Source organism: Sorex fumeus, unplaced genomic scaffold (assembly GCF_029834395.1).
Source record: "Sorex fumeus unplaced genomic scaffold, SorFum_2.1 ptg000002l, whole genome shotgun sequence".
Taxonomy (NCBI): Eukaryota; Metazoa; Chordata; class Mammalia; order Eulipotyphla; family Soricidae; genus Sorex; species Sorex fumeus.
In genome coordinates, this window is record NW_026606059.1 from 68,196,500 (window position 1) to 68,211,989 (window position 15,490).

The 15,490-nt window shown below is 32.3% G+C and overlaps 1 protein-coding gene across 2 annotated transcripts in view; it reads left to right on the forward strand.

Moving 5' to 3' along the window:
- CSMD3 (CUB and Sushi multiple domains 3) overlaps nt 1-15,490 on the forward strand; it is a 1,250,820-nt gene that overhangs the window by 432,694 nt on the left and 802,636 nt on the right. The window contains exon 7 of one of the 2 annotated variants that reach the window (XM_056128239.1): nt 14,816-15,127. The exons of the other annotated variant lie outside the window; for it this stretch is intronic. Within the exon in view, the coding sequence (XP_055984214.1) occupies nt 14,816-15,127 (312 nt within the window). The remainder of the gene's footprint in view (nt 1-14,815; nt 15,128-15,490) is intronic. 2 annotated transcript variants of the gene reach the window in all.

Consider the following 15,490-nt stretch of genomic DNA (forward strand, 5'->3'; position numbering starts at 1 on the left):
CTCTCAGAGAGCCCGGCAAGCTACAGAGAGTATCTCGCCTGGACGGCAAAGCCTGGCAAGCTATCCGTGATGTATTCGATATACTAAACACTGTAACAAGTCTCACAATGTTACTGGGCCCGCTTCAGCAAATTGATAAACAACGGGAGGACAGTGATACAGTGATTTAAATTCAAACAATATTACTACCTAAAGTAGATTCTATATAACTACATATATGTGTGTATGTGTGTGTCTGTGTGTGTGTCTGTGTGTATATGTGTACAGTAACATATATAAACTTGTATATTACTTCATAGACATATAGAATTTAAGTCACTCTGGAATATGGGTACAGAGAAATCCCCAACTGATAACTGACATCCACATAAAAATTCCAGACATATTGGGAATGTTATTTTTATGTTACAGTCTTTCATTTCATTCAGGCTTTAACTCAAATGTTATTTGTATTTGACATTGCTGTTATATAGATCTGTCTATTCTTTTTGTCTCTCTCTCTTAAATATACTGTGTATATAACTATATGCTATATTCAGTGCTATATGTAATAATAGTAATAAGAAAAATGATAATATGATCTGTAGAGATTGTTCAGTGGGTAGGACTCTTGCATCAGCCAACCCAGGTCCAATCCCCAGCATCCCATATGGTCCCTAAGAGTCTTCAGGAGAATACCTGAGTGCAGAGCCAGGAGTGACCCCTGAGCATTGCTGGGTGTGATGCAAACATCTAAAAAAAGAAATTAATACTAATATTATATTCATAAATGTAGTGATAATGCTTATTAGGACTTTGGCTCAGTAATAAATAAATAGGAAGGATCAATTATTATCTCTCTGGGGCAAAATAATTTTATGAAATCATCTACTTAAACATAAACAGTAATATTTATTTAGAGATGACAAAGAGTAAAGATTCCTTCTAGAAGTTTTTCTAAAATCTGGTAAGTTATAGGTGGGATTCAAGGAATCAAGTTTTCAAGCTCTGTTTATATACCCTTACAGATGTAATTTATGTGATTCATAATTAATTACTCCAAAGAATGATAATTCAATTGTATATCTACTGAGCAGTAAATAATTTTCAATATTAAGTGAGATTACATTAGCCAAATCCATTTAATGAGAAAAAAACTAAAGCAATTAAAGGAGTAAATAATAAGAATGCAAACATTAATGATAAGTTCAAACTAAATTATTAAAAAGTAAACATCAGAAACAAGATAGATTATTGAGACATGCACTGCATTTTGGCTGCTATTTGCAAATGAAGCAAGTAGGAAATTTAATCTATGGAATATGTGGAGTAGAAAAATTGTTTTATTTTCTTGAATTCAAGTAAACGCAAGTGCACCCTTTGTACCAGAAAGAAGGAAACTTCAGTTTAGAACATTGAGAAGTGAGAATAAAACAAATATCACAGATATTCAGAGGCACTATTTAGCATGTGGACAATGGGAATGTAGAAACCCAGTCAGTACTGTGCATTCCTACATCTCCTGTGAAATCAAATGACCCTTTGCTTCCCAGTGATAATTTTTTCAGTGTGAATAGTAACTGATATAGAGAATCCACATTTCTGTGCTCTTCCAGTTTCCTTCAGTGCATCAGAGGTCTGTGGACACCGTCCCACTTCTGTTATATTTATTGTATCTCTCCTGTCTCTTGACAAAATATCTTGAAGGGGCCCTATACTGACAGGAAACCAAAGTTAGGTCTTGAAGATCAAAGATAAAATTCGAAAGAACATTTCCTTTTAGTCCAACAAAACAATATTTTTTCAGAAGAAGAATCTAAAATATTTTAAGGAAGAAAATATTTTAGGGAAAGAAATAATAGAGGCTAAGTATTTTTTAAAAAACAGCAAATAAAGAACTGAGCTTGTAATTTAGACACAAGTTTTTATATATAATATTTTATAGTGGCAAGGCCAGAGAGATAATACAGCTGATAAGGCGCTGCTTTGTAGCCACTGGACTTTTCCTGATCTTGGGGCATTGCTAGGAGCAAGCACTGAGACAGGATTAAGCCTTGATAAGAACCAGCTGTGGTCCAAATTACTATATGTATATTGGGAAAGTTAATTAGAGGTATATGTATTTCATAGAAGTTAGGGTTGTAAATTACATAATTTCATTTCAAAACTTAGCATTTCTTTTACCAAAAAAATGAATAGGCATATGTTCTGAATTTTATTTCACAGTCCATAAGCACTTTTAACGATGAAAATGGTTAGAATTTTGTCAGGAACATAGAAAGTGCTCAGCAAATGATCATTTGCTTTTTATAAAATATTAGGTTAAGTAGTTCTGATATTATTTTAAGTAAAATATATCAGAATGCCAACTATATTTGTAAAGTCCTAATATTTTTTTCACAAATTTGGATAGCTACAATGATACCACATCACAGAGTAAAACATGTTTACCAACCTTAGAAAGGTTAAAATAATCTTCAGAATAATATGTATTACATCTACATATTACTGTTGTAGTTGTAGTATACCAAAATTTTTGAGATAGTACCAGGTATTCTGATATCTTTTGAACTAAATAAATTACTTTCCACATTTTTATTTCCTATATGTATTTTAAAAGCTATTTAAATATTTAATATTTTTACGAATCAGAAAATCAAACCAATTAAAATATTTATGCTGTTCATCATACAGGACAATCAGAAAAATATTTTCCAAACTTCAGGATTGGAGATGTGTATTTTGTTATATAGTTTCTATTGTTTTCAAGTGCTGTATGAAAACTGTAAATGCAACAATCCATAAACTACAGAAAAAAAGAACTGTATTTTCTACCTTACATTTTATATTTTTGCCACCTGATAAAACAAAAATAACTAAAAATCACTAATTCAGAAGACTCACTGGAAAGTCAAAGGTAGTAGCATTATTCAGACTTTTTTCTACTTTTTGCGCTTAGACATTATTCTAACTTAGTTGTTTAGACGCTACCCAGCTAAACCTTAGTGGGAGTATCTCAGTTCATGTTTATATAGATTGATGAATTGTTTAAAAAACAGTTGGCATTGTGTGTGTGTATATGTGTGTCTGTATGACTGTGTGGCTGTTTGTGTATGTCTGTGTCTGTGTGTACAAGCAGGTGAATCTTAGGTGTACATATTATATATAATATTTTATCATTCTCAGAATTTTCTTCAAATATAGGAAATATATTTTATTAGGGAATAAATCATGGCTTATTTACCATTTTAAATATGGAAAAGAAAATTAGGATTTAAGTGTGCAAGGAACACAGGCTTTTTCTACATCATTCTTATTATAATTGCTTTTTTGGGTTTTTTTTGTATTTTAAATATAAACTGTATTATTTCCCATGCAAAGTTTGAGTGAATGAAATTTAATTTATTCTCTGATTTGCATCACTATGAACATGAAATTTTCAAGTCTAAGTACTAGAATTGGGGATGGAGTGATAATACAGCAGGTAGGGCATTCACCTTGCACGTGGCTGATCTGGGTTCGATTCCCAGCATCCCATGTGGTCCTCTGAGCATCACCAGGAGTAATTCCTGAGTGCAAAGCCAGGAGTAACCCCTGTGATTTGCTGGATGTGACCCAAAAAATAAAAAAAAATTAAAATGTACTAGAATTGAAGAAAATCGGCAGTATGTCACTGCAAAAAAAAAATGGATTTTTTCTTGAGATTCCTTGATCATATCGACACATTTTTCTTTTATTATATATATTCCTAAGTTTAATGTATTCTCTTAAATTTTAACTATATTTTCATATATATGTTCAAAACTAGAATGTAAACTCAATCAACTCTAAATGTACATCATTGTTAACATATTTACTTTACACTTTGGTTTCATTGATGGTTTTATAAGAAAAAGTTAAAACAAAAATACATAATTTATGAGAATCAACTTGGCAGAGTAATCACATGCACTCATACAAAGGTATAAATACCCAAAAATGTAATTATACATAGCTCCCCAATATATACTATACTCCATATTTGCTTATTCGTATAATTGTAACCTTTGATGATAAACTATGTAGGATTTTGTTATTTCTGTAGACATTTGCCCCTCTAACATGCCTCTTATTTAAGTCAACATGATATTAATTTTCAAAGAAGCTACATCTTGAAGTAATTAATTAGTTTCCATAGTATTTAAAACTTGTGAAGAATAGGGCACAGCCATGGCTCCAGAGGCCAAATGACTTAATCCAGAGCCTGGCAGCTTGAGGCAGAAAAGTGAATGGACCATACATTAAACTACGTTGCCATGCGTTAAATTCCCAGGAGGGAAAGGGTCTTGCTCCCTTCTGCCTTTCTCCCCCCACCCCCTCACCGCCAGACAGCAAGGTGGCTGCTGCCTCAGAGCTTATTGGAAAGCCAGGTATGAGCCGGCGGTAACAGGGCAACTGCAGTCTCACGGGAAGGGGGTCGCTACCGGCTTGTCCTTCAAGCTCTACTGAGGTCACGAGTTGCCCCCCACGAGAGGCTTTCCGGCACAACCAGAACACCAGATGCACAGAAACCAATCTCGTAATTATCTGGCCCTTTGCAGAAATACCTCCAGACTTACCTAGTAAAACATCAGAAATTCAAAATTGCAGCTGTGCGACATCATATGTTTGTCATAACCAGCTATAAAAAATAAATTATTTCACAATGCCTTTTCAGCAATTCTGATTGTTGGGGGGAAATTCTAAACAATAATGGTGCATCTTTTGTAGAAACCATGAATGCAATCAAAGTAGAGAGTGAGTTAAGTAGAAATCATCTGCCTCACAGGCATTGGGAGGGGTCGGAGGCAGGTATATTGGGTTCTTGGTGGTGAAAAATAAGTACTGGTGAATGGAAGGCTGTTTGATCAGTGTATGACGAAGACTTAATCTTGAAAGCTTTGTAACTTTTCCCACAGTGATTCAATAAATAAGTATATGAAGGAAAAAAAAACTTGTGAAGAATAGTTGAGGCAGGAAAATAAGATTTGTTGTGTTTGATTCTCTCTCAGACTACTTGAATATATTTACATGGCTGCTCAAAAATCTTTCTATAATAAACACCATAGTAGTCATTTCTTCAGAATGTTAACTCTTCCCTACTGCTCTTAACCCACTCACACATGATTGACACTATCCTTCCAAGTATAAAACGCTAACTTGGAACAAGATAACAATCTACGATCAACATAGTAATCCAAAACATTCAGTAATTTTATTTCATGTTTGTGATTTCTCATGTAATTATCAATTGCTCAAATAATCACTTTGATGAGAATCTTTACTTATAACTTAAATTAAGTAGTTTTATAGCTAATATAGTATGCATATTCTATCAATTAATCTTGAGAGAGAAATCCCTGTTTCGAAAAAAAGAAATTTTTTTAATGGCAACTGGGTGCCATAGAAGGAAAAATATGTAGATACAGATAATGTCTTAATCTTCTTAAAGTCATATTAAATATTTAGTACTGAATTTATGCATGTTACGTTAAATACTTTAATATGAGGAATAATTACAGCTAATGGAATATTTTAGTTAAGCAAAATAGATTTATAGAAAGTTAGATACATGTGATGTGGAGAAAGAGAAAGGCCATCATTCAAGAAAAAACATCGGCTTCTCCAGAATGAAAAAAAAAACAGAGAACCTCTTCTGGAAAGTTATATACAATTTCTCCAGAGTGTTATCTGCATACACAAAAATTAATCTAGATATTTTCACATGGAAAGACCTGCACTCTTGCTAATCCTCTCATACTCTAATCATAACTTTTATTTTATAATTACTTGGTTTGATTTGAGGGCCACACCCAGCAGCGCCCATGGCTTATTCCTGGCTCTGTGCTCAGGAGTCACTCCTGGTGGATTTACGAAATCATATGGGGTGCTGGAATTAATCCAGGTGGGCTGCAGGCAGGGTCAAGACTTCTCTGCCTCTCTCTGATTCTTCTCTAGTTTCTCCTTTTCTGAGGGCAACCATTCTTTTCCTGGTCACGCCTTAATCTCCATCTCTTCTCCAAAGAGTTTATCATTTGCATCTCAAGGGGACCTTGTCTTCTTTATGCCTTTGGGCTACACTTGGCTACATTTCATTCTCATTAATCTTTAAAGGGGTACAGGAGTAAAGTTCTGTCACTGTCTTTTCTTCCTGCTGACAAAAGGACACAAAGCCCCCTATGGGAGGCAGTTAAATCTCATGGTAATTTAGTATTACTGGGGTCCTTGCACTGGTTTATTGAGTTTCAGAATTGGAAGTCTGAATTCACAAATTCTTTTGAAAAATCAGATAGATTAGACAACATTTAAAAACATTAAGAACTGGGGGGAAAGCTTTCCCTGGTCCTAGCAGGGAAAGAAAGAAGAAAATAATGGCCATAGAATAAGCTTTTGTTCCTTTCTTTTCCATGCTGAGTTTTGTGTAAAATACATTGTTAAATTTCTACTCATACTGACCACCTGTGAATTCATGTTCATCATTAATAGACAGAAAAGTTTTAGGTGGTGTTTTTTCTTAAGAGAAGTTTCAGGTCCTCAGTAGATTCACTTAACTAATCTGATTTTCTCTCTGGATGACATAGCTAGAGCTGATTTTATCCTGGAGAGTGAACCCATCTAGAAACTCCATTAAGTTTACAGCTTAGAATTTATATATACAGCTTTGATATAGATCCTATGTAGCTCATACTTATGTCCTTTTATATATATTATATATAATACTAAATTTATACCTGGTTTAAATTTAATATTTTGCAATTATTGGGTTTTTTTTTTGGACCACAGTGAGAAGTACTCAGGTCTTACTTCTGGGTCTACTCTTAGGGACTACTCTTGATGGGCAAAATCTGGCCAGCTGTGTGCAAGAAAAGCCTCCTACCCTCTGAACCACTACTCTGACCCCTACATTTAATGACTTAAAATAAGGATAATTATAATCCATGGGATATTTTGAATCCCCAACAAAACAAAAACGTAGTTATTGAATGAAGGAGTGAATTAACTGACATATAAAGAGTGTCAATGCAGCAATCAGGAACGTAATATGTATCAGAAAAAATGTACTTATTTCTCCTTCCAAGTGTAAAGCAACAATTAACAAAGCAGAATTCTAGCAGAATCTTTCTCTTACCTTCTTTCCTTCATCTTCAACAAAACAGTATATCATCATAAAATATTTTGGTAAGGTGTAAAGATAGTAAGGGATAGAAGAAAGAAAGCCTTTCTACTCTTTTGGTAAAACACAAATAATTTAGTGATACATACATATTTTTAGTTGACTCTTCCAATTCTGTTTTCTGTTATAACATATGCTATACAAATAGCAATTGTTTTTTAATATGATTTTACATGGTTTGAACACAATTTAACAGACATAACTTCATATATAGTAAAAATATACTTCATGTGTAAATACTAAACGTGACAATATAGCACAGTGGTAGGGCGTTTGCCTTACAAGCGGCCAACATGGCCGACCCGAGTTCTATTCCTCTAGCCTCTCAGAGAGCCCGGAAAACTACCGAGAGTATCTCGCTCACACGGCAAAGCCTGGCAAGCTACCCATGATGTGTTCAATATGCCAAACACAGTAACAAGAAGTCTCATGATGGAGATGTTACTGGGCCCGCTCTAGCAAATCGATGAACAACGGGAGGACAGTGATACAGAGAATTAATTGAAAGTATATTTATCCACTTTAAGTCTTCTCTTACATATTTATTCAGTAGTAGATAGAGCGTGGGATATACTCTCTTTTAAGAAAGCATCTGTACTTTAGATGCACTGTTATTATATATTATCAGAATATCATGAATATTAAATGAAGTTTCTAATAGAACATTTTGAAATAAAACATGTACACACAGGCAATGATTTTCAAACCTTCTATTAGAATTGATAACTACCTCACAATTAATTTTGTTGAAGGAAGTTTTTGTGTTTGTCAAGTTATGTATTTGTTTACTGTGTCTGGCATATCGAATACTCTCGGTAGCTTGCCGGGCTCTCCGAGAGGGGCGGAGGAATCGAACTCGGGTCGGCCCTGTTGGCCACGTGTAAGGCGAACGCCCTACCCGCTGCAAGTTGACAATATCAATCCTAGGTAGGAAATAAGAACTTGAGCAGGAAAGAGTTTCATACAGTAGGAGTGAGTTTATTTTAGAAATGTGTGTGTGTGTGTGTGTGTGTGTGTGTGTGTGTGTAGCAAGGGGGGGTGGATTATGTATTGCTTTTTGTGAGATTTACATGATATGGTAGTGATATATTAATCTTATTTCCAAATTTATGTCTTCAACTGCTTTGCTAGTATCATGCTTAATGTAAGTTCTTCTTGCTTAATTGTACAAAATACTTTTAAGTTTTTATATCTAGAAGATATTAATCTTTGTAAGTAGTTTATATTGTGAGTTTCTACTCAGCATATTAAAATAAATACCCCTCTGCTAGAGTATAGTTGAGCTATCCAAAAAGTCTGAAGGAATAATGAGATGTTGATGATTCATTTTGTAAATTTATTTTGATTAGTTAAACGACATAAGATATGCTGCCTGAAAAGAAAATATATTTAAGAAACTTACTGAAAACGTACTTCTCCCTACCAGAATTTTTGTTGTATTTTTATTAAGAAAAGAGGCATCAATTTTGCATTTTTAAGATTATTATAATATTTAGCATATTTTATACATTTACAACATATGATATACATGGTGTATGTAATGTTGTATATAGTCTTATTGTAGTTGACCAATATATTACTTTCCATGTCATTTTAAATAATTTATAATCCCTGCCTTTTAACTTCCAGGTATAAGACTTGATATCAGTAATTGAATAATATTTTAATCATATATTTACTCATAGTAATCATGGATTCAGTAATAAATGCACTATATCCATAAACCTATCATTAATCAAAGCTTATATTTATAATATTTACTCATTCACTTTGCTTATTAAGTCAGTAAGATTACTTATGCTTGACTAACAATGGCAATCCATTACAAATTTAATACTCTTTTTCTTCAAAATGCATAGAACTATGTAACATAAATAGAAACATAATACATGCCAATGTGTCAGTCAGTTGAGAAGACAAATTGTAGTTAAATTTCACATCTATTTTTAAATTAGTACACTCTAATTTAATGCATGATCCTAGAAAATCTGTTACTTGAATTACTAATCATAGTTTAACTGCCAAGATCAATGTCTTTTCACAATCTATCATCTCAGAAATTTGAATGCAGGTGACAGAATTTTTACATTGTCATGTCATAATTTGATTGGCAGATGTTTCCTTTCTTCGTGGTACTTCTGGTAATCAAGGGTATATTGTATTCATTTAATTAGCTATTTTAAGACTATAATCTTATATAGTTACAAAATATGTAAATCTTTCTAATTTAAAAATAATAACTAATTAACTCCATTTTAGACATGTCCTTTAAAACTAATATGAACATTATTTTCTTTGATAATTTGTTCCCTTAAAAGTTTTCATCAGAAAGAAAATATTCTAATAGTAAACAACAGTGTATATTTCTTACTTATTCTATGCTTCAGAGGCTACTTTCTATTTCAGGTGTCCCTCTTGTTTTGAAGTTAGATAATCGCCATAAGCATAACAGCTAATAAATCCTAAATTTACTTATGTTAGGATAATGCAGTGTAAAGTGTTCAAAGTGAAAAATACTTGTTATTTTCTGAACTATAAAGTGTTCCCCTAAACTGTATCATGTAACATGTAACAAAGCAGTGACTTATATCATCCAAACCCCACCTAATTCAATTCATTTGTAGGGTTAATTCACTGACACATTCCCATAATGTTCAAATAAAAATAATAGTAAACAAAAGAGGAACTATAGCATAAAAATTATACATGCTAAATTTTGTAAAATTCCTAAATGATTGTTCAAACTGAATGCTACATTAGTTGTATTTAGATTTTATTTATATGTGTTTTTGTATATGTTTTTCTTTTGCATGCTTTCATGTTAAATGTTTATTGTACTATCCTCATTGCATATCATAATGCCACAAAAATATTCACTTACAAATATTTTAGTCAAGTTTGAATTGCATTTTTATTTAAAACACAAATTATGACAATAACAGAATATTAATTTATTTACTTAACATACCAACAATGAATGTCTGAAAACTCCTTTGAATTTAAAATTATGAACATAATTGAGCAAATAATGGAATGTATATATGTACATATATACATATATATTAGGCCATCCACTGATATACTTAGAAACACATTCAGTCTTTCTGTATTAAGTTACACAATATGTAGCATTAAAAAATATGATGCAAATATTTTTAAAATTATCATTCAATTGAAATTAAGTATCCAATAAGATACTTTATAAGTGGCACATTCATGAATTTGTTTACATTAAGTATATTGCATTTATACTGTTGAAAAGAAACATCATGCAAAATGTTATATTCATTTTAATAAATTTTAAACTCCAAATTTAATGTTGTGTTATTAGAAAAATTTGCCAGTTTACATATGTGATGTATGCCATTTTCCATTATCATAATTCCAAAGATGACATATAGCTATGTTTTATAGAGCATGCTTATTTATGTAAATCATTTCACTTTCTGTTATATTTGGAAATGTTTTGTTAAAATATAGTAAACTTATATTTCAGACATGTATAATTGTGATTATAGAATTTTAAAATATATTTCAAAGTATTTAATGATAGGATATATAGTGATATATCATAAGATACCTCTTGTACACATGATTTGATTTCGAATAAAAGTGGATTTTTTAATGTGCAGTTTCATCCTTAACTGAAGTTGTATGCCTTGTAACATATGCCTTTTATTAAAGATAATGTTTACATAATTGTGTAGAACACTTAAATTTAAAGAAAGTAAAAACTCTTTTATAATCGGTTAGTTGTACCATATATTTAAAATGAAAGTATTCTTACACACAATACCAAGGAATTTTCCCAGGATTGGAAATTAATTTATAAACAAATTACGTGTGCAAAAACATTGAGTGTTTTAAACTGTAAAAATGATGCATTTTGACAATTAAAAAAACTGTGTTTCATACACTGTTAATTTAACATGTTACCAAAATCAATTACCAGAATTAGTCTACATTTTATAAAGATGTTTATTCATTATACAATTGAACTGTTATGTCAATGGGTGATTTCATAGCCTTTTAGAGGAAATCAGTGTCATTTCTTTAGATCTTTACTTTACATATAAAATACCTAAATTTATATGCACTTCTACTTACTGCCATAATAATCTAAAACTACTTTTATCTTAATTAATTTTTATATTTTAAGTAAATTCAATTCATACTAGCAATGTGAATTTTCATGCTTTGGGAATAACAATACAATTGTTCAAGTTACTCTTAGACAAATAAACTTTTTAGTGCCATACTTTATCAACGTGATGTTTTTGGAAGTTCAATATAATATTATGAGTTTGCCCTATGTTTGGAATTATTCTTCATTCCCGTGACCGTGACCATTATAGTATTACTCTGCATCATCACAAAATTCTAATAATTTTATTTATTAAGTTTAACTTCATTATTGTTTAATTGATATTCCATTATTATGAAAGTCATTCATTTATTCTTTATTTTGACAAATATTTCTTGAGTATCTATTGTCTATAATTTTTCCAAATGTCAGGAATTCTACATTTAATACAAAATATTTTAATGTGAAGTTTTATATATTTCAATAAAATATACCATATAATTTAACATCTTGTTTTAATTATTATGACAATTAAAATAAATAAATTATATTTTGTGGGGGCTGGAGCGATAGCACAGCGGTAGGGCATTTGCCTTGCACGCAGCCAATATGACTGATCGGAGTTCGATTCCTCCACCCCTCTCGGAGAGCCTGGCAAGCTACGGAGAGTATCCCGCCCACACGGCAAAGCCTGGCAAGCTCCCCATGACGTATTCAATATGCCAAACACAGTAACAACAAGTCTCACGATGGAGACGTTACTGGGCCCGCTCGAACAAATTGATGAAAATTGGGAGGACTGTGACCGTGATATTTTGTGGAAACTAACTAAAATAAGTACGCTAATTATCAGATTCATCTTAGATAATAAACTATCAACCAAAAATATTGCATATTTCTTAGTTTCATATGTTTCAATTAAAATCCACAAATATCAGCCCATGGTTATTAATTTTGATATTTCATTACCCTCTGTTTTTCATTTACATGTACATGATTGTACAAAATTATCAAAACTTTTAGGCAGAAGTAAAGCTCTATTTTTTATTTAAAGATTGGGATAGTCAGAACAACTCTCAAGTCCCAAGTTTACCAAACAGTCTAATTTCTCATATTTGGCTAGGAATTCTATCCCTTGTGGTCTTCAAAATAATAGGTTTTTTAATTGTCTATAGACCTATAAATATTAAATACAGAAGAAACCTAGGCCTATTCACACAAAGTAGCACAGGATAATTGGCCTATATGCAAAAAATAACTTAGAATTCACCATTATTTTAGAGACAGATAGCTATGACTACATAACTATTCAATTTACCTCTTTGAAAAAAGTTATATACACTGATATTTGATTGTCCTACATATTTGATTTTTCCTCTGACTTTTAGCAAAGTATATTTGTAGTTCAGTAGACTGAAATAACTTAGATATTTAATTGCAACTTTGATGTTTGATAGAATATTATCATAAATTAATCTGATAATTTTCATATCTATTTATATCTTATTCCCTCAGAATATAGTTTATTAATTTTTAAATTCTAATTCAAACAAGATGTTATTAAACATAGTCAGAAGTATTAGTCAAAAATTATTTCTTTTGCTGCTTGTGAATGAGTAGACTTTATGTTTCCCTTCTATTTGAGTTTACAGTAGAAACTCAAATTTCTTGTCCTAGAATTATTAGTCCTACTAATTCCTTTACTAGAAATTACATAAGAGGGGACAAATACAAAATTCTGAACTATTTTCCTCTTTAAAAATGATAAAATACCCTTGTGTGCATGTGAATGAAATATCTAATTATACATTGTGGACAGAAATTGGGATGCAGTTTATTGAAAAGGAAAAATGTGTTAAAGGTATTCATTGACTTTTCAAGACAGAAGTTTTTTTAACCAGTGCCTGTCCTTTTCTTATAATTGATATACTTGCCTCCATAATTAAATATTTATTTAAAAATAATAAGCATTTAGTTTGTAAAATCCTTTAAAAATAATCTTAGTCAATTTTATACACTTATTATATAATTACTCCCCCCATTTTGTATGAATTTTAGTAGCACAAAGAACATGTTTTAATAATTGTACATGGGACTAGAGGTGTGATTGAGAGATAGAGTAAGCACATACTCTGCATGAGTTATTGCCTGGGTTCAAGTCCCATCATCAAAATGAAAAAATACGTGCACATTTAAAGAAAAACATGTAAAGGACAGAAAACTCCATTTTGACATTCTTAGACACATTTTTGAGTTATAGTAAAATTTTAATAAGGTTAAGAATGTTTGTATATCTATACATACATGTGTATGCGTGTGTATATTTATGTTTACCATGTTGTGCCTTTTTGATATTTTGGCATTCTCAATTGTTCTATAAAGCTAGTTTTGTGAAGCTGAAAGTTCAGTGGTGTTTTGTAATTTTCAGTCATTTACGAATATAATAATTTGTTTAATCTTAAGTAGTTGAATATTGGCTAATTTTAATTTTTACTTTAAAATCCTAAAAAGACCAGAGAAATAGCTCAAAGGGGTGGAGTAAATGCTTTGCATGTGGGAGGCCTAGGTTCAATCCCCAGAACCACGTCCTACCCCCTGCACTGCTTGGAGTGACCACTGAGCACAAAGTTGCGAGTATCCATTGAGCACTCCTGAGCCTAATAAAGAAATAAACCAAGAAACCCAAAGAGGAGAAAAATGGTCATAGTCCTAGGGATAAGGTGCTTGTATGCATGTGGCTGACTCTTGTTCAATCCCTGGCAAATGTTCTCCTGAATGTCACTAGGTGTGACTTCTAAGTGCAGAGCCAAGAATGGCTCCTAAGCACCACAGATATGCAATACCCACCCCAAAGTGGGAAAAATAAAAATCATTACTCAAATTCTAAACAGCCTACTAGAATTTGAAGTGCATGTTACCTTATAATATTGAGTATCTTTGCACACTGGGTGCTTTCTGGTAAATGAGGTTAATATAGACATTTCAATACAGCAGTTCTTTTGGGTCACACCCCTGCCTCCATCACTTTGTTTTCATTTTGGCTTTGACTTTAAATGATCTTTTCTTCACTTGCTTGTTTGAAAGTAGATCATTTTGATATTTTCCCAGAAATTATGAGAAGATACAGGACAGATTATTCAAAGCATACTTTTTTTTTGGGGGGGGGGGGGCGTTAGCTTGGTTAGTTACCAATTCTATTAAAACTTGCCATTTGCAGGATATTTTACGCTAAAACTCATCTTTTGATAAGCCAACAGAAAACAAATTCAGAAACACTTTAAGCAATTGCTGTTTCCATTTTGCACCCCTCCCTACCCCCCCACCCCAAAGGTGTTGCAGTGACTGTGTTTTATTTTTGTGTCCTATGCCTCTGTGTAGGTTGATACTAACCAAGTGTCAGTGCCGGTGCCCTTAACATTTTCGTGGCGTGTTTTGTGTTTTGCCTCATGTTGGTTATCTTTAAGGGAATAGAAGGGAATATATTTGATTAAACTTATCAGAAAAAAAATAAACACAATTTAAAAGAAAAAGTTAGCATCTAGTGCTACTGTGTCCCACAGGTTCTTCTCCATTGACCCACACTACCTCCACTGGTGAGTTAGAGGAGCATAACAGGACTGCCACTGGTGCTATTGCTGTTGCTAGCACATCCGCAGATGTTACTGTATCCAGTCTTACAGCTGTCACCATCCATAGACTTGCCGAGGAACAGCGAGTGCAAGTTCCGAATCTCAGAAATTCAGGTCTGGACCCCAACACGTCCAAGGACGGGCTCTCTCCTCATCAAGCAGATACACAAAGTACAAGCAGAAGACCAAGAAATGCTGAACAGATAGAAAGAACTAAAGAGCTTGCAGTTGTTACTCATAGAGGTATTGGATGTTATTTTACTTGTGCCCGTTTAGTTACAACCAACGCTATCTTTTGAGAATGATTCTAATTAGGTTGTGAGCTGGGAAAAAAAAAACACGTGAGGCCATAAGAAGCAATGGTTAGCATTTCAGAGTAGCAGAAGCAGATATATTAATAGTTAAAATTGAGTCATTAGAAAGAACAGAAAATAAGGACAGAACACTGTGATGCAAATGTGCAAATGTTCTATTGGTGAAGAAGTTAAGGGAAAGTAAAAGAAAGCATAAAGGAAAGATATATACAAACACTAAATACCTATTGCATAACACCAGCTATGATAATGGATTTAGATGAGGGAATATCCACTTTCTATGAATAAACAA